The 23,215-nt window shown below is 42.1% G+C and overlaps 2 protein-coding genes across 4 annotated transcripts in view; both read left to right on the top strand.

Moving 5' to 3' along the window:
• The window catches only part of ppp2r2ba (protein phosphatase 2, regulatory subunit B, beta a), a 49,788-nt gene extending 30,148 nt beyond the window's left edge, over nucleotides 1-19,640 (top strand). For 2 of the 3 annotated variants that reach the window (XM_009291304.5, XM_021481272.3), the window contains exons 5-9: nucleotides 8,712-8,889; nucleotides 10,879-11,043; nucleotides 13,935-14,104; nucleotides 15,301-15,392; nucleotides 16,474-19,640. In XM_009291304.5, coding sequence (XP_009289579.2) covers nucleotides 8,712-8,889; nucleotides 10,879-11,043; nucleotides 13,935-14,104; nucleotides 15,301-15,392; nucleotides 16,474-16,753 — 885 coding nt within the window. In that variant the 3' untranslated portion in view covers nucleotides 16,754-19,640. Of the gene's footprint in view, nucleotides 1-8,711; nucleotides 8,890-9,005; nucleotides 9,093-10,845; nucleotides 11,044-13,934; nucleotides 14,105-15,300; nucleotides 15,393-16,473 lie in introns of those variants that run through there. The other variant, XM_073922359.1, reaches the window with a different exon arrangement.
• A 1,159-nt stretch (nucleotides 19,641-20,799) lies between these two features.
• On the top strand, nucleotides 20,800-22,382 carry gpr151 (G protein-coupled receptor 151). Its single transcript, XM_009291306.5, has one exon. It carries the CDS (start codon nucleotides 20,897-20,899, stop codon nucleotides 22,151-22,153), a length of 1,257 nt encoding a protein of 418 aa, XP_009289581.2. The 5' UTR covers nucleotides 20,800-20,896; the 3' UTR covers nucleotides 22,154-22,382.
• The last annotated feature ends 833 nt before the right edge of the window (nucleotides 22,383-23,215 follow it).

Below are 23,215 nucleotides of genomic sequence, written 5' to 3'. Positions count from 1 at the left end.
GGCAAACCCCATTAACTAGAATTGTACATTTCCTAAAGGAAATGTGAATGGGGTTTGCGTGGCAAATCGATGGGGTACAAAATGGTACTAAACTGGGCAAAATAGCAGTAAATGTGGAGAAATGGTTAAATTCATGTGTTTATGTGGTTGCTAGGGTAATGTAAATGGTTGCTAGGGTGTTCTGAGTGGTTGCTAGGCGGTTGCTAAGGTGTTGCTAGGTGGTTGCTAGGGTGTCCTGAGTGGTTGCTAGGTGGTTGCTAAGGCGTTGCTAGGCGGTTGCTAGGGTGTTCTGAGTGGTTGCTAGGTGGTTGCTAAGGTGTTGCTAGGCGGTTGCTAGGGTGTCCTGAGTGGTTGCTAGGTGGTTGCTAAGGTGTTGCTAGGCGGTTGCTAGGGTGTTCTGAGTGGTTGCTAGGTGGTTGCTAGGCGGTTGCTACGGTGTCCTAAGTGGTTGCTAGGTGGTTGCTAAGGTGTTGCTAGGTGGTTGCTAGGGTATTCTGAGTGGTTGCTAAGGCGTTGCTAGGCGGTTGCTAGGGTGTTCTGAGTGGTTGCTAGGTGGTTGCTAAGGTGTTGCTAGGCGGTTGCTAAGGTGTCCTAAGTGGTTGCTAGGTGGTTGCTAAGGTGTTGCTAGGTGGTTGCTAGGGTATTCTAAGTGGTTGCTAAGGCGTTGCTAGGCGGTTGCTAGGGTGTCCTGAGTGGTCGCTAGGCCCTTACTAAGGCGTTACTAGGCGGTTGCTAGGTGGTTGCTAGGGTAATTTGGGTGGTTGCTAGGCAGTTGCTAGGGTACCCTGGATGGTTACTAGGCAAGCCTCACATACATGCCTGATGAAATAATTATACTTAGTAAGCATTTCTAGCAAGTTACAGTACATGGCTAGTCAATATTAGCATGTAGCTAGTCACTGCTAGCATGTGTAGCATATAGGAAGTTCCGTTTGCTAGCATGAGTCAAACGAGCCAATCCCCAAGTCTCTACGATGTTCCGATGCTGAGATATAGCTGTTGATGAATGGTTGCTAGGGTACTCTGTTTTGTTGCTATGGGCGAGGTTACAGAGTGAACTTGAATGTGGTTGGCTGTCCAAGTCAAATGAGCCCAACCCCAAGTCAATAGGACACTGCTAAGCAAAGATATGCATGTAGGGCTGTTATAATGGCAGTCTATGGGACCAGTTTGGGGGCGTGGCTTGTGAGGTTAATTATCATATTGAGATGCTCATTGGTTGTCTGAGTCAGATGAGCCATCCCACAAGTCAATAGGACACTGCTAAGCAAAGATATGCATCTAGCCCTATTATAATAGAAGTCAATGGGATCAGTTTGGGGGCGTGGCTTGTGAGCTTCATTATCATATTGGGATGATGATTGGTTGCCTGAGTCAAATGAGCCCACCCCCATGTCTCTATGACACTCCTATGTAATGGTATAGATGTGTGACCTTTATAATGGAAGTCAATGGGATGTGCAATGGGACATCCCACCCCATGTTAAGTCAATGGGGCAGTTATTAAGGGTCTTTAAATGGTTTGGGGGGGCGTGGCTTTTGAGCTTCAAAATCATATTGAGATGCTGATTGGTTGCCTAAGCCAAATAAGACAACCCCCAAGTCAGTATGACACTGCCATGTACTGTGATTGACATATGACATTTATAATGGGAGTCAATGTAATGAATGGGAGTCAATGGGCAATGTAAAGTCAATGGGGACCACTTTGGGACGTCCTAGAGCCCCAGGGGTGCGACCTATACCCCCTTTTGGGGTATGTTCTCACTTAGGCTGCCACCCCCTACAGATGTTGTGAATCCCATATTTCTATGAAATTCACAATGGACGCAGTGATTGGTTAAAGTTCGGCTCCATGTAAAGTCAATGGAGACTTTGGGACGTCCTAGCTCCCCAGGGGTACAACATTTACCGCCTTTCAGGGTGTGGGTTGAAGCCTCCTATAACCCTCTCGAGATGTCGCGAATCCCATGTCTCTACGAATTTCCCTGTTGGCGCTACGGCGATTTCCGGGAATAGTATCTTACGAGTGTCTAGAAAATGAATGGGAGTCAATGGGCCAATGTAAGTCAATGGGAGCACTTTGGGACGTCCTAGAGCCCCAGGGGTGCAACTTATACCCCTTTGCGAGGTATGTTCTCACTTAGGCTGCAACCCCCTACAGATGCTGTGAATCCCATATTTCTATGAAATTCACACTCGGCGCTGTGATTCGTCAAAATTCGGCTCAATGTTAAGTCTATGGGATTTTTGGGGGGGTTTTTTGGCCCCTGCGGGGCCAAAAAACCCCCCACCCCTTATAAAAGTCATAGCACACCATTCCCGATAAGACCGCACGATTTGACCCCACTTTGAAGGGTCTGGGACGAAAGCTGCGGGACTAGTTACGCGCCGAAAAGTGGTACGGAAGAAGGAAGAAGAAGAAGAATAATAAACCACAATAGTAAGAATGGACTTTGCCTATGGCAAACCCCATTAACTAGAATTGTACATTTCCTAAAGGAAATGTGAATGGGGTTTGCGTGGCAAATCGATGGGGTACAAAATGGTACTAAACTGGGCAAAATTGCAGTAAATGCGGAGAAATGGTTAAATTCATGTGTTTATGTGGTTGCTAGGGTAATGTAAATGGTTGCTAGGGTGTGGCAACGCCTTTGTAATAGGTGAAGACGATAGAGATTTGATCAACCTGCATCAAAAGAACCCAAACCCTGTCTTTCTACGATATTCCTGTGCTAAAATATGGCTTGTTTATGTTGTTATATGGTTGTTAGGGGGCCTAAAGTGGTTGCTAGGGAGTGTCTACAAATTTGTTATGTCACTACTTAATACCGACTTGATAGACGGAGTAAAATGAGCCCACTCCCAAGCTTCTACGACTCTCTAATCTAGATATCAATGTCAGCCATTTTGTGTCCATGTTAAGTCTATGGGGATTTTGGGGGTTACTTTCTTGCCCCTCATGGAGGCAGTGTACCCTCACCCTCTTTGAAAAATCATAGCACACCTCTCCTCAACAGGCCGGTCGATTTGACACCTCACTCATCATTCTAGTGTAAAAAATGCGGCTGGAGTTGCGCGCCGAAGGATTGAAAAAGTGAACAGTAATAGTAACACTAGAATTGTACATTTCCTAAAGAAAATGTGAGTGGGGTTTGCGTGGCAAATCGATGAGGTACAATGTATTTGTTTTTGTAGCTAGGGTGTTCTGAATGGTTGCTAGGGTGTTCTGAGTGGTTGCTAGGTGGTTGCTAAGGTGTTGCTAGGCGGTTTCTAGGGTGTCCTAAGTGGTTGCTAGGTGGTTGCTAAGATGTTGCTAGGTGGTTGCTAGGGTATTCTGAGTGGTTGCTAAGACGTTGCTAGGTGGTTGCTAAGGTGTTGCTAGGTGGTTACTAGGGTATTCTAAGTGGTTGCTAGGCGGTTGCTAGGGTGTCCTGAGTGGTTGCTAGGTGGTTGCTAAGGTGTTGCTAGGTGGTTGCTAGGGTGTCCTGAGTGGTTGCTAGGTGGTTGCTAAGGTGTTGCTAGGTGGTTGCTAGGGTGTTATGAGTGGTTGCTAGGCGGTTGCTAGGGTGTTCTGAATGGTTGCTAGGTGGTTGCTAAGGTGTTGCTAGGCGGTTGCTAAGGTGTCCTAAGTGGTTGCTAGGTGGTTGCTAAGGCGTTGCTAGGTGGTTGCTAGGGTATTCTAAGTGGTTGCTAAGGCGTTGCTAGGCAGTTGCTAGGGTATCCTGAGTGGTCGCTAGGCCCTTACTAAGGTGTTACTAGGCGGTTGCTAGGTGGTTGCTAGGCGGTTGCTAGGGTAATTTGGGTGGTTGCTAGGCAGTTGCTAGGGACCCTGGGTGGTTACTAGGCAAGCCTCACATACATGCCTGATTAAATATTTATACTTAGTGAGCATTTCTAGCAAGTTACAGTACTTGGCTAGTCAATATTAGCATGTAGCTAGTCACTGCTAGCATGTGTAGCATATAGGAAGTTCCGTTTGCTAGCATGAGTCAAACGAGCCAATCCCCAAGTCTCTACGATGTTCTGATGCCGAGATATAGCTGTTGATGAATGGTTGCTAGGGTACTCTGTTTTGTTGCTATGGGCGAGGTTACAGAGTGAACTTGAATGTGGTTGGCTGTCCAAGTCAAATGAGCCAACCCCCAAGTCAATAGGACACTGCCAAGCAAAGATATACATGTAGGCCAGTTATAATGGCAGTCTATGGGATCAATTTGGGGGCGTGGCTTGTGAGATTCATTATCATATCGAGATGCTCATTGGTTGTCTGAGTCAGATGAGCCATCCCCCAAGTCAATCGGACACTGCTAAGCAAAGATATGCATGTAGGGCAGTTATAATGGCAGTCTATGGGACCAGTTTGGGGGCGTGGCTTGTGAGCTTCATTATCATATTGAGATGCTGATTGGTTGTCTGAGTCAGATGAGCCCACCCCCATGTCTCTATGACACTCCTATGTAATGTTATAGATGTGTGACCTTTATAATGGAAGTCAATGGGATCTGCAATGGGACATCCCACCCCATGTTAAGTCAATGGGGCACTTATTAAGGGTCTTTAAGTGGTTTGGGGGGGCGTGGCTTGTGAGCTTCAAAATCATAATGAGATGCTGATTGGTTGCCTCAGTCAAATAAGCCAACCCCCAAGTCTGTATGACAGTGCTATGTACTTTGATTGACATATGACATTTATAATGGGGGTCAATGTAATGAATGGGAGTCAATGGGCAATGTAAAGTCAATGGGGACCACTTTGGGACGTCCTAGCACCCGAGGGGTACAACCTATACCCCCTTTCAGGGTATGTTCTCACTTAGGCTGCAACCCCCTACAGATGTTGTGAATCCCATATTTCTATGAAATTCACACTCGGCGCTGTGATTCGTCAAAGTTCGGCTCCATGTAAAGTCAATGGAGACTTTGGGACGTCCTAGCTCCCCAGGGGTACAATATTTACCGCCTTTCGGGGTGTGGGTTGAAGCCTCCTATAACCCTCTCGAGATGTCGCGAATCCCATGTCTCTACGAATTTCACTGTTGGCGCTACGGCGATTTCCGGGAATAGTATCTTACGAGTGTCTAGAAAATGAATGGGAGTCAATGGGCCAATGTAAGTCAATGGGAGCACTTTGGGACGTCCTAGAGCCCCAGGGGTACAACTTATACCCCCTTGCGGGGTATGTTCTTACTTAGGCTACAACCCCCTACAGATGCTGTGAATCCCATACTTCTATGAAATTCACACTCGGCGCTGTGATTCGTCAAAGTTCGGCTCAATGTTAAGTCTATGGGATTTTTGGGGGGGTTTTTTGGCCCCTGCGGGGCCAAAAAACCCCCGACCCCTTATAAAAGTCATAGCACACCATTCCCGATAAGACCGCACGATTTGAGCCCACTTTCAAGGGTCTGGGACGAAAGCTGCGGGACTAGTTACGCGCCGAAAAAGCGTACGGAAGAAGAAGAATAATAATAATAAGAAGAAACCACAATAGTAAGAATGGACTTTGCCTAAGGCAAACCCCATTAATAATAATAATAAGTATGGAGAATAACAATAGTGGACTTTGCCTAAGGCAAACCCCACTAACTAGAATTGTACATTTCCTAAAGGAAATGTGAATGGGGTTTGCGTGGCAAATCGATGGGGTACAAAACGGTAGTAAACTGGGCAATAGAACAACATGCTAATCGAGTTGATAGCATAATGCTAATATGATTAGCATGTAGCTAGCATGATGCTAATCGTGTTAGCATCATGCTAACAACATGCTAATCGAGTTGCTAGCATCATGCTAACATGATTAGCATGTAGCTAGCATGATGCTAATCGTGTTAGCATCATGCTAACAACATGCTAATCGAGTTGCTAGCATCATGCTAACATAATTAGCATGTAGCTAGCATGATGCTAATCGTGCTAGCATCATGCTAGCAACATGCTAATCGACTTGCTAGCATCATGCTAATATGATTAGCATGTAGCTAGCATGATGCTAATGGTGTTAGCATCATGCTAGCAACATGCTAATCGACTTGCTAGCATTATGCTAATATGATTAGCATGTAGCTAGCATGATGCTAATGGTGTTAGCATCATGCTAACAACATGCTAATCGAGTTGCTAGCATCATGCTAACATGATTAGCATGTAGCTAGCGTTATGCTAATCGTGTTAGCATGATGCTAGCAACATGCTAATCGAGTTGCTAGCATCATGCTAGCAACAGTGCTAGGGTGCCCTAAGTGGTTGCTAGGTGGTTGCTAAGGCGTTGCTAGGTGGTTGCTAGGGTATTCTAAGTGGTTGCTAAGGCGTTGCTAGGCGGTTGCTAGGGTGTCCTGAGTGGTCGCTAGGCCCTTACTAAGGCGTTACTAGGCGGTTGCTAGGTGGTTGCTAGGCGGTTGCTAGGGTAATTTGGGTGTTTGCTAGGCAGTTGCTAGGGTACCCTGGGTGGTTACTAGGCAAGCCTCACATACATGCCTGATGAAATATTTATACTTAGTAAGCATTTCTAGCAAGTTACAGTACTTGGCTAGTCAATATTAGCATGTAGCTAGTCACTGCTAGCATGTGTAGCATATAGGAAGTTCCGTTTGCTAGCATGGGTGAAACGAGCCAATCCCCAAGTGTCTACGATGTTGTGATGCTGAGATATAGCTGTTGATGAATGGTTGCTAGGGTACTCTGTTTTGTTGCTATGGGCGAGGTTACAGAGTGAACTTGAATGTGGTTGGCTGTCCAAGTCAAATGAGCCAACCCCCAAGTCAATAGGACACTGCTAAGCAAAGATATGCATGTGGACCAGTTACAATGGCAGTCTATGGGGCCAGTTTGGGGGCGTGGCTTGTGAGCTTCATTATCATATTGAAAAGCTTATTGGTTGTCTGAGTCTAATGAGCCAACCCCTAAGCCTATATGACACTGCAATGCAAAGATATGCATCTAGCCCTATTATAATAGAAGTCTATGGGACCCATTTGGGGGCGTGGCTTGTGAGCTTCATTATCATAGAGTGATGCTGATTGGTTGCCTGAGTCAAATGAGCCCACCCCCATGTCTCTATGACACTCCTATGTAATGTTATAGATGTGTGACCTTTATAATGGAAGTCAATGGGATGTGCAATGGGACATCCCACCCCATGTTAAGTCAATGGGGCAGTTATTAAGGGTCTTTAAGTGGTTTGGGGGGGCGTGGCTTGTGAGCTTCAAAATCATATTGAGATGCTGATTGGTTGCCTCAGCCAAGTAAGGCAACCCCCAAGTCTGTATGACACTGCTATGTAATGTGATTGACATGTGAGTCAAGAAATGAATGGGAGTCAATGGGCCATGTAAAGTCAATGGGGACCCCTTTGGGACGTCCTAGCACCCCAGGGGTACAACTTATACCCCTTTTTGGGGTATGTTCTCATACAGGCTGCAACCCCCTACAGATGTTGCGAATCCCATATTTCTACGAATTTCACACTTGGCGCTATAACGCTTTAAAGGTCGTCCCATTTCGCGGCGCGTTTAGTGCTCTCCTAGAAAAATGAATGGGAGTCAATGGGGCCCATGTAAGTCAATGGGAAAACTTTGGGACGTCCTAGAGCCCTAGGGGTACAACTTATACCCCCTTGCGGGGTATGTTCTCACTTAGGCTGCAACCCCCTACAGATGATGTGAATCCCATATTTCTATGAATTTCACAGTTGGCGCTATAATGTGTCAAAGTTGGGCGTAATGTTGAGTCAATGCGTTTTGGGGGGTGGTTTTGGGGCCCCTGCGGGGCCCCAAAACCACCCACCCCTTATAAAAGTCATAGCACACCATTCCCGATAAGGCCGCACGATTTGAGCCCACTTTCAAGGGTCTGGGACGAAAGCTGCGGGACTAGTTACGCGCCGAAAAAGTGTACGGAAGAAGAAGAAGAAGAAGAATAATAAACCACAATAGTAAGAATGGACTTTGCCTATGGCAAACCCCATTAATAATAATAACAATAATAACAACAATAACAACAACAACAACAACAATAATAATAATAATAATAATAATAATAATAATAATAATAATTAAATTTGTTTTATTTGGGCTAGAACACTGAAAAAATTATTCAGAGATGATTCCTTGGATTTACTAAATTTTTTACGTTAAGTGGCTTTTAATTTATTTGGGCTGAATTTAAACAAACAAATTATGTTGAATTTTTCTAAATTTTATTTGTTTATTTAAATTTAACACAAATAAATTGTTTGCAACAGTTTTGCAGACATTTTTTTTCCAGCTAGAATAAAAGCAGATTTTAATTGTTTTAAAGTCATGTTAAGCTCAATATTATTGGCCCCTTCAGCAATATTAGTGTTGGATTGTCTCCAGAACAAACCACTGTTATACAATGACTTGCCTAATTACCCTAACTTTACCCTGATTACCCTAGTGAAGCCTTTACATGTCACTGTAAGCTGAACACTAGTGTCTTGAAGAAGATCTAGACTAATATTATGTGCTGTCATCATGGAGAAGAGGAAACACATCAGTTATTAGAACTATTATGATTAGAAGATGAATCCGTAATGCAGAAATTGGGGAAAGAAATATCGAGGGAGCTGGTTATTTTGGCTTCAGCTGTGTATATATATATATGCAAACATTGAGAAACATCTGTAAAACTGAGCTCTCACCTGCTGCTGAATGAACCAGTGTGTGTTTTATGTGTGCGGTTCTGCAGGTGCCGGTGCTGCAGCCGATGGATCTGATGGTGGAGGCTTCGGCGCGGAGGGTTTTCTGCAACGCACACGCATACCACATCAACTCCATCTCCATCAACAGCGACGGCCAGACCTTCATGTCCACTGATGACCTGCGAATCAACCTGTGGAACCTGGAGGTCACAGACAGCAGCTTCAGTATCCTCTCACTGCAGCTTCAACAACAACATGAATTATTCAACAGCAAGCGTTCTTTACATTTCATAATATTCATTCATCCAATTTCTAATTGGCTTAATCGCTTTATTAATTAGGGGTCGCCACAGTGGAATGAACCGCCAACTTATCCAGCAAAAGTTTTACGCAGCGGATACCTTTCCAGCTGCAACCCAGTTGCACTAGTAAACCCTATACACATACACACACACACACACACACACACACACACACACACACACACACACACACACACTACAGCCAGTGTAGTTGATCAGTTCCCCTATAGCGCATGTGTTTGGACTGTGGGGGAAACCGGAGCACCCGGAGGAAACCCACACCAACACAGAGAGAACATGCAAACTCCACACAGAAACACCAACTGACCCAGCCGGGGCTCAAACCTGCACCCTTCTTGCTGTGAGGCAATCATGCTACCCATGACGTCTCTTTATAATATAGCACAATCTAAGTACAACACTGTATGTAGTGACGTACCTGTGCAAACTTATCTTCTCTCTATACTTCTTATTTATTATCTGTACTATCTCTGATGTTGGCAACACAAGACCAGACAAAGACTAAACAGAACTGTCGAGTTTAAATGCACAGGACATGATTAACGTAATTACAGTTATTACAGGGGTGTAAACACAGGTGGAACTGATTAACACTAACAAATGGTGGGAAAACAGAACAGTCACATGACACAACGAAAGCACAAGAAACACATGACAGATATGCACTCAAATGAATTATGCAACATTATTTCCTCTTACAGTGCTCAGCATAATTAAGTACAGTTTATTATCTAAATATCCATTTCTCAGTGAATATAGGCGATGTGTTTTGGTGCATTTAAACATAACAGATTTATTAAACTGATAAATTTATTAAAATAATATTTTAGTCACAGAACATTTTTAGAAGATGAAAGATAATGCAAATAAATTCAAGCTAAATATTGCAAAAATAAATTACAACCTATACATTTCAACTCAGTTTTTCATGCTTTTGCCTCTTGATTTTTCCTCTGTTAAATGTGTATTTAATATTTTTCTATATCATATACATTTGGCTGTGCTAGTGTTTGGAGTGTTATTGTAAGTTATTTTGTTAGATAAGCTCCAGATTTGGCTTCAGCAGTGACTAATCTAATGTAAATGCACACATACAGCCTCCAGCGCCTAGACTGCAGCTCTGCACAAGACGTTTGGCCAGAGGAGAAATAGTGGTGCACAACTGAGCCTGGTTTCTCTCCAGGTTTTTTAACTCTTCACTGTCGCCAACTGGTGAAGTTTTCCCTCTCCGCTGTCGACACTGGCTTGCATGGTTCGGGATCTGTAGAGCTGTGCATGGATGAATTTGCTCTTCAGTGTTTGGACTCTCAGCAGTGATTATTAAACCACACTGAACTGAACTGAACACTGAAAACTGAACTACACTGTTTACATTTACTATGATCTTCTATGTGAAGCTGCTTCGACAGTCTACATTGTAAAAGCGCTACACAAGTAAAGGTGAATTGAATTAAATTGAGCATAATATTGTAGAGCTTCCTATTAAACATATTGATTTAAAAGAGAGATTAGTGAGGGCTGTACGCATATATGCTGAGCACTGTACATAGGCTGGGATAGTTGATTTACTTGTACTTGCATTGTTACGTAATCATAATATTTACTGGTACTTAACATGTTATTTAAATGCCTAACAGCATTCTTATTAACTGTTAAGATTAAATTGGCATTGTCTGTGACAATTCTGTAAGTTAAAATGTTAATAATAATAAAATAATAATATATTAATAATATTAACAATATAAACACTGATTTTAGCTAAATAATATCGTTTCATAACGACAACAATATTATTTTGCTTCCCTCATTGGCAGATTATTTTGCAGTTTTAATGAGAAACTCTCTTTATTTTGACTAGTGTGTAGTGTGTTCTCCTGAACTGCGGTTTCAGACATGGTGGACATGAAGCCGGTGAATATGGAGGATCTGACGGAGGTGATCACGAACGCAGAGTTCCACCCCCAGCACTGCAACACCTTCGCCTACAGCAGCAGTAAAGGCTCCATACGCCTGTGTGACATGAGGGACGCGGCGCTCTGCGACAAACACTCCAAATGTGAGTCTGCGCAGCGCTTGCATTCAAAACTACACACCTGCTGACACTCATAGTCCTCAAATACTTCAATGACTTATATATTTGGCAAAGACATTACTGTTTTTATTATACGATGGCACATTATGTGTGTGGCGGGAGTTTGTGGTGCATTCGAAAAAGGTCAAATATGACTTTCAAGCACTTTCACTGTTAATGTTGTCTGGTGGTGGGAAACCAAGTAAGCCTGCGCAGTGGTAGCATACAAAACTACACGTCTGCTGACAATCATAGTGCTAAAAGTGCACAAACATTTCATTTATTTATTCATTTGGCAAAATAATTTATTTTTATATTATGTGATGGAGTTTTTGGTGCATCCCAAACAGAGAAAAATGGCTCTAATATGTAGATGACTGTATTGTACACCTTTTAGTCTTAGGTCAAAACGAGCGCTTACTATGTTATACACACTCTGAGGTAACATTACCAGTGCAGCTCCAGAAACTCATGTGCTGTTACAGGATTATGCTCCTTTGCTCAGGGCGAGGGCGTTGAGCTGAGGATTATGCAAATGTTTAATATGATTGCGTCTCCTTGAGCTTTACTGGCTAATTTCATTTGGGGATTGGACACTTCGGAGTGCACGGGAATCCCTTTTGGCTGCACATGGCTGAACTGATAACCGCAAAGTACTGCATTTACATTTAGGCAGCGGCAGCAGTTAAAGGTGCGAGGCTCCGTGTGCTTTTAATGATCAGATTGAATGCATTGACATTTAAGCTTGGTGTAAAAAAGGGAAAAAAATCAATGCTTAAGGGCAGATATCTTACTGCTGAAAGAATGCAGGGATTCATGACATGTCATCAATGTGTTCGCTGGTCCATGTGTCCAGACATTTGCATACCGCATATTAAAGGTGCTGTAAGTTTTTGAGTCTTCTAAAGCATAAAAATAGAGTAATATGTTTGCAGAACCATGTTAAAGGAACATACATGTTTATCTGTAAAACAATGCTGCTTTGAAATTGTGCATCACATGTCAGAATCAAAATCTTTGTTTTGATCTGTAACTCCGTCCACCAGTTTACCCAACAATATCACAGCGGCCAACAACTCGATGTTCCTCGATATTTGTGGATGCAGCTGAAAATGCACTCTGTGGAGGACAGCCAAGACGCAAGGGTTATAAAAATACACAAGGAGGCGTTTATTTATCAAATATACACATATTTATTCACACTGAATACCTTATTTTGCTTCTAAAAATGTGAGAAATCTTCAGAATGGATAAAAAAACAGCATAAAGCAAAGGGTACCCAGGCAAAGCCACTGAGCGCCTGCAAACAGAAACTTGCGATGTTTGACATGAGCGTAATGGTCACATGTCTGTTAAGGTAGTGTTTACATTAAAAAAGCAATTAAAAAGGTGCACAATGTAAAGGAAAAATGCATTCTGTGTGAACGGCCCCTAAGGCTTAGTCATTGCTCCTGTTTGTGTCGTCAATCTGGCAACCTGTGTGCATTGATTCTAAAGGGCCAGGTGAAGAAAAAACAAACCCTCTCCATTATTTAGAATGTGGACTGCAATCCTACATGCTGCATCGTTTAAGTCGCCATGACAAAGAAGGAAGATCTTTTCCTATATCATGACTTACATCCTCTAGAAACGTCCTGAAATGAGAAACGAATTAGGGCGGAGCATGATTTCATCCATTGGATTGTTGGAAGGTGGGCTTTTTAACAAAATGACAGAAGATTGATAAATGGATGACAGAGGCAGACCAGAAAGAGACATGCCTGAAAACACTGCCCTAAATGACAGATAGCTCCGCCCTAAATTATTTGTAACCCCTCCTTAATTGACTCATGTCCCCTCCCTAATTGACTGATAGCTTAGACCTAAAACACTGATAACCACGCCCTAAATGACCTATAGCCCTGCCTAAATGTACTGATTGCCCCTCCCTATTTGACTGATAGCCACACCTTAAATGACAGATAGCTCCTCCCTAATTGACTGATAGCCCCACCCTAAATCACTGATAGCCACACCTTAAACGACAGATAGCCCCTCCCTAATTGACTGATAGCCCCACCTTAAATGACAATGCCCCTCCTTAAATTGACTGATAGCCCCACCCTAAGTGACTGATAGCCCCTCCCTTACTTATCACTGATAGCATTTCATGTGAGAGGGTTTTGAAGAATCATGTGAAAACACTGAAGATCCATTCCAACACTCTACCGCTGTATGAACATATAAACACAAGAACAGTACATTTGATTTCAACAGTGGTTTTAAAGGGCCAGATCTGCTGGAGGGCGCCTGCACTAGTAAACCCTGAATTATGCACACATCTGTCAGATTTGTGTCCGCTACATGATCTCCAGCAGATCGCCTCGGGTCAGAGCTCCTCCATGGTGGGGAGTGTGTTAAATAAATCTTCCAGAGGAGATTCTGCAGGATCAGTGTTTCCCCAGAGGACTCATTACACTCTCTGCCTGACACACAGCAGGACAAACACACCTGCAGATCATCCACCTCAGGCTCAACACAACTGTGGCTGTATCTGAATGCACCCCCTATACCCTTCAGAGTGCACTATGTGAAGGATTAGGCATATCTAGTGGTGTCCAGATCCATAGTGGACATTATGAAGTGCACTCAATCAATCCCACAGTGCACTGCAGTAACAAGTGTCCAAACGATGTACACTAAACAGCTAGAATACATTAGTAAATGCACTATGAGAGTTCTTGCACTGAATGAATTTCTGCGTCTGACCCCTAGATGTCTATTTCTGACAACAAGACAACAGTTTTACCTGCCTAGGAAGTAAGAAAAGTCTGTTTTGCAGTGAAACTCCGGCATGATTATGACAGCTTTATCTGTGTTTTCTTACTCTCCTCCAGTTTTCGAGGAGCCAGAAGACCCAAGCAATCGCTCGTTTTTCTCGGAAATCATCTCCTCCATCTCTGATGTAAAGTTCAGCCACAGCGGCCGCTACCTGATGACCCGCGACTACCTGACGGTGAAGGTGTGGGATCTGAATATGGAGAGCAAACCGCTGGAGACGTATCAGGTGAACCAGCACACAGCAGTGCCACTGCCTTTACCAATGTGTACATCAAAGACTAAAGCTAAAGGTTAAAGTAGGTATTGCTATTTAAAATCAAAACACGTTTCAGTGTTAAATGCTTCCAGTCTCAGTTTAAATAATCACATGCATTACCAGACTGGAAGCAGCAGCAGATCATTCACCTCAGATCTAGAAAATAAAATAAACGTTTGATAATGAATGTTGGAACTGTGAATCGGTGCAAACCAGCTAACATCAGTCACTCAGCTTTTACTGTCAATAATGTAAAGAGGTTTAATATGCATTTATTAGATTATAAACCCTGCAGTGCACGCAGAACACACATTTTCAAAGCAGACTATCTGGCCTGAGCATAGTTTTTGAGATAAACAAGTGTTTCTGAAATATCTGCAAACATGTAATGATATTTTAATGACCTAAACGAGTCAAAAACACACATACAGCACCTTTAACCCTTTGGAGAGGGGTCTGGATGCTGACCTAGTGCAGTGCAATCTGAGCTGCATCCAGGGCTTTTTAACGGGCTCACCTAACCCCGCCCCTAACCCCACCCCTCACAATCATGTCACTCACTCCACTGAGTGCATTGTGTCTGACATTGCATCGCTGAGTGATGCAGTCTCAGCTTGCATCATAAAGGCTGGATCCAGATACTGCTGACCCTTTGACTGCCCCTCTACCAAATGGTTGACCATGGTTGTTGTACTGTTTTAAAGAATGACTGTTTTAAAAATGATTTACACACACACACACACACACACACACACACACACACACAGCACTGTTGGCTTACAGAAAAAAATTAAAATAAAGCATATAAAATATCATATTTCTTTAGATTTTTCATAGTATATGTATTAATTCAGTACTTTTGCCATAAAGCGACATATAGGGTAGATGCTGATACTGTAGGAATGGTGGGATGTGTTGATGTGTGCATTGAGTGTGTTAACTGGCGGCATTAGGAGTTAAGAAATGCAATGCAAACTCTTGATGGAGGAGTTAAAGACCTTTTGAAATAAGCAATTTATTCTTTCAGGAAAATAGAGCAAAAACAGATCATGTGTTGCACAATAAAATATTTTCCAAAACTGCTCATTTCTATGTCTCACGTGTGGCTGAGATTATCCTTCAAGATGTGTTTGTCAAGCAAACATACTGACCGTTTCCTCCTGCAGGTGCATGATTACCTGAGAGGTAAACTCTGCTCGCTGTACGAGAACGACTGCATCTTCGACAAGTTTGAGTGTGTTTGGAACGGATCCGACAGGTCAGTCTTTTAATATTTAAATACAATATTTAATTAGAATAGGAAGTTAATATTAGTGCAGTTAAATGATTAATCACATCTAAACATAAACTTCATATTTACAAAACACATTTGCAGATACTGTCTATTTTTGAATATAAATATATGCATGATTAGACTGTATAAACAATTTGTTCATATTTACGTATCGTACGAATTAAGTTTAAATATATTACTTTTTTTTTTTTTTTTTGGATTATGTACAGTATGTGTGTATTCATAAATAAGTGTTGGGAAAATATTAATGACTATTATTCACGTCTAAAGTAAAGGTTTGTCAGTAGCCAGCACTGTGGCCTCACAGCAAGAAGATTGCTGGTTTGAGTCCCGACTGGGTCAGTTGGTGTTTCTGTGTGGAGTTTGCATGTTCTCCCCGTGTTGGCGTGGGTTTCCTCCGGTTTCCCCCGCAGTCCAAACACATGCGCTATAGGGGAATTGATTAACTAAACTGGCCAAAGTGTATGACAGTGTGTGTGTGTGTGTGTGTGTGTGTGAATGGGTGTTTCCCAGTACTGGCTTGCAGCTGGAAGGGCATCCGCTGTGTAAAACATATGCTGGAATAGTTGGCGGTTCATTCTGCTGTGGCGACCCCTGATGAATAAAGGGACTAAGCTGAAGGCATGCATAAATTTGCGAAAGTTTATTTATAAGTAGATTAAAAATAGATCTGTATATGACACAATTTAGATATTTATTTATTAAAAGATATTAATTTAAATATCTATGAATCTAAATAATTTTGGATAGATTTGTTTTTATGTATGTGTGTGTATCCAACACACACACACACACACACACACACACACACACACACATATTGTCAAAACCAACTTTTATTTGACATCTTTGCCCCTCACTAATGAATACACACAATACACATGTATATATCATGTAACTACAAACTTTTTTGGATGTGATTAATCATGACTAATCGTTTGACAGCACTAGATGTATTAATCATACTGCGAATGATTAATCAGTGCACAGCTATGTAATAATGACCAATAAATGATGATAAATATTGATGATGTGTGATTCCCAGCGTGATCATGACTGGTTCCTACAACAACTTCTTCCGAATGTTCGACCGCAACACGAAGCGTGATGTGACTCTGGAGGCGTCGCGGGAGAACAGCAAACCCCGCGCCGTACTGAAGCCGCGCAGAGTGTGTGTGGGAGGAAAACGCCGCAAAGACGAGATCAGTGTGGACAGCCTGGACTTCAGCAAGAAGATCTTGCACACCGGCTGGCATCCGTCCGAGAACATCATCGCAGTGGCGGCCACCAATAACCTCTACATCTTCCAGGACAAGATCAACTAGCACAGGAGATGATGAGGAGCTAACTCTGCGTTAATCTTCCATGAACTCTTGTTTATTTATACTATTTATTACGGTCTTCACTGAAGGGAAATGCTTGAGTCTTTAAAGGGTTCGTTCACCAAAAATGGATAATTCTGTCATTAACTACTCTCCCTCATGACGATTCAGTCCTCCAAATTCTTCATTTATCTTCAGAACACAAGACATTTTAGATGAAGTGCGAGAGCTCTCTTATCCTGTTTCCATACACATCATTTTACGCACATTCTGAAATGTTGTTGTGCTGATTGTAAAGGCCTCAGTCAGTCCGTCATCACAGTGCCTCAGTATTCTTCTTCTATTATTCCCTCCAGAACTGTCTTGAGCATCTCGTCACCTTAGAATTACAAGGTTCTCTCTGAAATTTTGTCAAAATTGAGTTATTCACATACTCTTATTAAATGACAACTTATTTACATTATGGGATGTTTTTTATAAGTTGTTTACATTTTAGGAGTTTTTTGTTTTTAAGCAAATGTCACACACATACTGTTAGCTATGGAATGCAAAAACTGTGAAGCTCGATGTCTCAAAATCATTCAGAACGCAGAGAGAACCTTAAAATTCCAAGGTGACGATCTGTCTGCGCTCCCGTCTTATGCCTCCAGGAGCCTCCACATTCACCGTGTTGATTGCGTTTGGTCTTGGTGTTCTGACATATTTATTAGAGGAGAACAGCACAGTGGAGAATCCCCTCAGTGCAGCAGACTCCACTCCTCTCCTGTGCTGGAGCTGATGCTCTACTGTGATGGAGATGCTGATTTACTCACTACTGATTTACGACATATTACAGTTTTGCACATAAATCTAAGTCATATCTTTGGATGGAAACACATCTGTAGACAATCCTGAGAGCCTCATACTCCAGACAAGACCAAAAACATTGAGTGTTGTCTTAAGATCAAACTAGTATGCCTGTCTTTTGTCTCTTTCCTGCAGGCGCAGGACATCAACATGATGTCATATTGACGTTGTACCCCAGCGTTGTGGAGATGTTGGATTTTGTTTGGAAATTAAAATCAGGTTGGCATCAGAACCCAACGTCAATGTCCAACCAAATATCAACATCTAATCATGGTATATGTTACATGTTGTTTGGACGCTACCACTATGACATCTATTAGATGTTGGATTTTGGTTACTTTCCAACACAACTTAAAATAAACCAAATATAAACGTCATTTGACATCAATATTGGACGTCCGAATAACGTTGTCCTTTAAAGACATTAAAGTTTGGTCACCTGACGTCATGATCTAAATCTAACCTAATATTTACCTCTTATGATGCTGGGTTATAATGGAGTGTGTTTCCATGGGCAGTATGATGTTTGTGTGTATACAGCTAATTGTAATGCCAATACATTGTTCTTTTATGTACAGTAAACACAAACACACACCTTGACCTCACGAGGGAAAGAAGATATAAGTAGGCCCATACGGAATCAGCAGATTTTTAGCCCATCATTAATTCTGTTTATTTACTTGAGTAAATATGCGTAAATCTATATTTATTCAGTTTTTAAATAATTACAGTAATATTATTGACAAATATGAAAATGTTCATCTGATTTATGTACAGTGCAGTGTGTACAGTAATATTTTCCGTCTTTTAGTGAAGATATTATATGAGAGACTTGATTTGTTTACCAAATAAAGTGAATCTAATTGGATTTGTATTGTAAACATTAATTAAAAGTTAAAAAAGATATCATTTTTTATTTCATATATTAGGGTTTTAGTTATGAAACTCCCAAAATCATTCCGCATAAGTCCACAGATTTTTACCATAATTCTCAGCAGAAATAGCAAGAAACATCCGCAGATTCCGTCTGGCCATAGATATAAGCAGAATGAGTATTTCTGCACACAGAAGTGTTGTAGGAGCTTGTTATAATTACAGCTGAACCACTGCAGACACACTAAATGTTTAGACAATGTTTTGTTCCTGGTCATCTCGGGGCTCTTGCTGTCTTTGGCGGATGAGAGAGCTCCAGGATTTCATCTAAAACATCTTCATTTGTGTTCTGGAGATGAACAAAGCTCTCAGAGGATTGAAAGAAGATGAGGGAGAGCAATTAACAACAGAATGATCTTTTTTGTGTGAACCAACCCTTTAAATCTGGACAAATGTGAAGTTTCACTGCAGTGATGTAAAGAATTATAAGCTGTGAACAGAACGGCTGATACTCTGGCATAAGAGACAAAGGGGTGCCTTCACAAACACACACTGGATTCGATCCCCTTTGAAACACAGCTACGAATGTGATTCACATTTCTGGAGTCAGTCCTGCTGGTCCAGTTTGGTCATTTCATGTCGTCCTTTTGTTTGTTAATAAGCTGTGTGCCTTCTTTTGGTATGTGGGTGCTCGGGCGGGAGGGTTTTTGATGGTGGTGTTTGGGTTGTGATGTGTGAATGTTTTTACAAGATAGCTTTGTGTGAGAAGTGGGATAAGAAAAGCTGAATTGTGGTTTTTCAGTACACAGAATTGAAGTACTTGAATTTAAGTCTCCACTGTGTGCTCATAACTTTACAGTTTAGCCATTGTGTTTAGTTTTTTGCGCATTCTCCAGTGCTGTGCTGGGTGCAAAGTATTACTGCATGCAACATGTCACATGATCAGATCTCACCTGTTTTCCACTGTCTGAGACTGTTAAACTTCACAGTTGTGTCATATTGGCCTGAGGATGACAGGAGCGCCGGTATCATGATGTAGCCTAACATGATGTGAAGGTTCAGTGATGTCAGGGAATTTTATTATGTACAAATGAAGCTGTAATGTTCTCTTCTGAAGAGGAAATCAACCTTCAGTTGTAAACTTCTTAATAAATCAAAGTTTTATAGTGCAGAATGTATCTAACATGCAAATATTTGCCATGCAGTCTTTATGCTTAGTGGAATTGTTGAAATAAAAAAAAGAAATGAGAATGAGTTGAAATAAAGCTGATGCTGGTTTGCTTGGTTTTATTAGTTAAACAGTGACGCCCTCTTGTGGTAGTTTAACACACTCACACACACTTTCTCTCACAAACACACACATTTTATCTCTCTCACACACCATTTTAGTTTAAATAGTTTTTAACCTAATGTCAATTCTCATGTTTTTTTAATATACAAGCTTTGTTTGCAGATAACCGGCAGATTATTAGGAATGGTCATACTTACCCTCTGCTTTCACTGATATATGAAACATTTTACTGGAAAATAAAAAGAAATGGCGAATTTAAGACAAATCTCAAACTTCTTACAATGATCGAGTACTTTTTAATCAAACAAATAGCAATAATTGTGACTTTAACAGTTCTTAAAGTAAACTAAATATAGGCTAGCATTTTATATTGGCATTCATAGAAAATGGTTTCCTGATAACACTCAAATAACTAGCCTATATGTAATAATAACAACAACATTTATTAGCGCTCATAATGTTAAAATCATAAGATTCATAATAAAAACAAATTATTCATGTAATTAGGCTATACTTCAGTAAGAGGTGGAACATTTTGTGTGAAAAACTAGCAACACAAAAGTCCGTTTTAGATCAAGTAATTCAGTCATACACAAAGAAGACATGATGGAATATTTTAACTCATATTTTGCATAGCCTACATTCACATTCATCGTGAATACAACATCTCACACATAAATACACGGTAAATATTATTAAATAAGCTATAAAGTGTTACCAGAGCACTAAATAGTTGAGTAGACTTACATTATTTGAGTTTGACCAAGCGAAGTTTCCGTTCCTGAGGTAAAATCCCTCATTAAAACTCAGCCATATCTCCATCAGCAATCACCAGCGTCGGTCTCCAGCAGGAAATAAAAGTATCCTTCATTTCCAGTGACAGCAGAAGTAATAAACCGAACCCGCGTGTAGCTGCCGGTGTTTATTAGCACAAATCATTTTAATCGTCGTCGACGGCGGATCGCGGATGAAGCTGTCAGTCAAACGCCGACCTGTCAATCAAAACGACCGTTATAAAGACGCCCCGCTTTCGCGCCTCGCAGTCAAGAGCGGGAACAGAGCGCGGGAAGGAGCCGTTGCTGGAGTCTATTCGCGGTTTTCAGGGAGTTTCTCTGTCAGCAGCCTGTCAGCTGGAGATGGATAAGCCAGCATCAGTAAACATCAGCTCGGGGAACAGCTCCGTGGACAGACGCTCGTTCCTGGAGAGCAGTGGATACCAGCACCTGGAGCCCGGAGAGCTGCGGGTGCTGATCCCGGTGCTGCTGGGGGTCATCTGTGTTCTTGGCTTCAGCGGGAACGTGACGGCTATGGGTGTCCTGATCACCAACGCACGCAAGAGTAAACTGTCCCTAATCAACGGGCTCATCCTGAACCTGATGATGGCTGACGGTCTGGTGCTGGCGTTCACGGTTCCCTTCAGAGCGGCGGCGTACTCACGGGCCAGCTGGACACTGGGGCTGTTCATCTGCAAGACCTGCGACTGGTTCCTGCACTCCTGCATGGCCGCCAAGAGCTTCACCGTCGCCATCATGGCTAAAGCCTGCTACAGGTACGTCAGCAACCCTACCAAACAGGTGAGCATCCGCATGAAGACCATCCTGGTGGTGCTGATGCTGGCATGGCTGCTAGCTTGTGTGTTGCCCCTTCCCCAATGGCTCTTCTCCAAACTCCAGAAGGAACCCAATGGGATGGTGTGTGTTCAGATGGTGCCACTCCATGCCCATAACTTCATGTCAATATATGTAAAGGCGTACCCGCTCCTAGCCTACTGTATGCCGCTAAGCGTCGCTCTTCTTTACTTCTGGAAGGCGTACGGGAGATGCCAGAGGAGGTCAAGCAAGACGCAGAACCTGCGGACTCAGATCCGTTCTCGAAAGTTAACGCTAATGCTGTTTAGCTTGACTGTAGCCATGGCTGGCATGTGGCTACCGCAGTGGGTGTCGTGGGTGTGGATGCGGCACGCGGTGGAGACGGGTGGAGGGTTCCCTCCAGTGCTCTTCAGTCTGTCAGCGCAGATACTGATGTTCTCCATCTCACTAATAAACCCGCTCATCGTTCTGTCTCTCTCAGAGGAGTTCCGCGAGGGCTACATCGATTTATGGCGGAGGCTCACTCTTCGTAAACAACCACCGAAGAACAAGCCAGGACCGCACACCCCGACTGCCCCCAAATCGCCCACTCCACGCCAAGAGACGGCTGACCTGCCTCCACAGCGGGCAGAGCAGCCGGAGACCCCGCCGGACGCCGCACCGCAGGACAGTCCCAACAATAAAGACGGGATAGTTCTGCAGGATGTGGAGCAGTTCTGGCAGGAGCGGGAGACGGGCTCCCAGAGCCAGGAGAACGACCCCATCCCCTGGGAACACCAGGAGCCCAAAGGGGGACAACAGTAAGACTGTGGGAATCATTTCAGCAACACAACACAACAGAGCAGACCTCAGCAGAACTCTGGACACTGCGGCTACCATCACGGACACTTTTCTATTGTTTGTATTAGTGCTGGGCGATATGACCAAAACCACATGATCACGAGATAGATCACGATATACCGAATTCTGTACATTCAACCACTGAGTTATTTTACTGCAAAAGTTTATCACATCCAAAATAAAAGTTTGTTTTGACATTAAAAAAAAATATATATATATATATATATATAATTATTATTATTATTATTAGTTAGAATTATTCGCCCCCCTGTTTATTTTTCCCTAATTTCTTTTTAACTGAGAGCAGATTTCTCCAACATATTTCTAATTATAATAGTGTTAATAACTCATCTCTAATAACTGATTTCTTTCCTCTTCATCATGATGACAGCACATAATATTAGACTAGATATTCTTCAAGACACTTCTATACAGCTTAAAGTGACATGTAAAGGCTTCACTAGGGTAATTAGGGTAAAGTTATGGTAATTAGGCAAGTCATTGTATAACAGTGGTTTGTTCTGGAGACAGTCGAAAACAAATAAAGGGGCGAATACTATGGACTTTAAAATGGTGTTTAAAAAATTAGGAACTGCTTTTATTCTAGCCGAAATAAAACAAATAAGACTTTCTCCAGAAGAACAAATATTATCAGACATACTGTAAACATTTTCTTGCTCTGTTAAACATGTTTAAAAAAGAAAAAACTATTCAAAAGGGGGCGAATAATTCTGACTTCAACTGTGTGTGTGTGTGTGTGTGTGTGTGTGTGTGTGTGTGTGTGTGCATACACACACACACACACATCTATTTGAGAAAATGTTCATTTATATTTATTTATTTATATTTAGGAATATAAAATAAATATTAATGAAATATAAAACACTTTAACTAATGATGTATAATGCTAAATGTAAACACTGTACTCTTCTCAGGATTCTGTTATGATGTTTGTCTGCGTCGGTGTGTAATATTGCGCTCATATACATTATGAAAAGTCATTATCATCATTTATTCTGCAACACC

This window comes from Danio rerio, chromosome 14 (assembly GCF_049306965.1).
Source record: "Danio rerio strain Tuebingen ecotype United States chromosome 14, GRCz12tu, whole genome shotgun sequence".
In the NCBI taxonomy this organism is placed as follows: domain Eukaryota; kingdom Metazoa; phylum Chordata; class Actinopteri; order Cypriniformes; family Danionidae; genus Danio; species Danio rerio.
Note: the sequence above shows the minus strand (reverse complement) of the source record. Positions and strands in the feature narration are given on the sequence as shown.

Excerpts from the sequence above, each read along its gene's own strand:
- gpr151 (XM_009291306.5), top strand. The coding sequence starts at position 20,897 with ATGGATAAGCCAGCATCAGTAAACATCAGCTCGGGGAACAGCTCCGTG.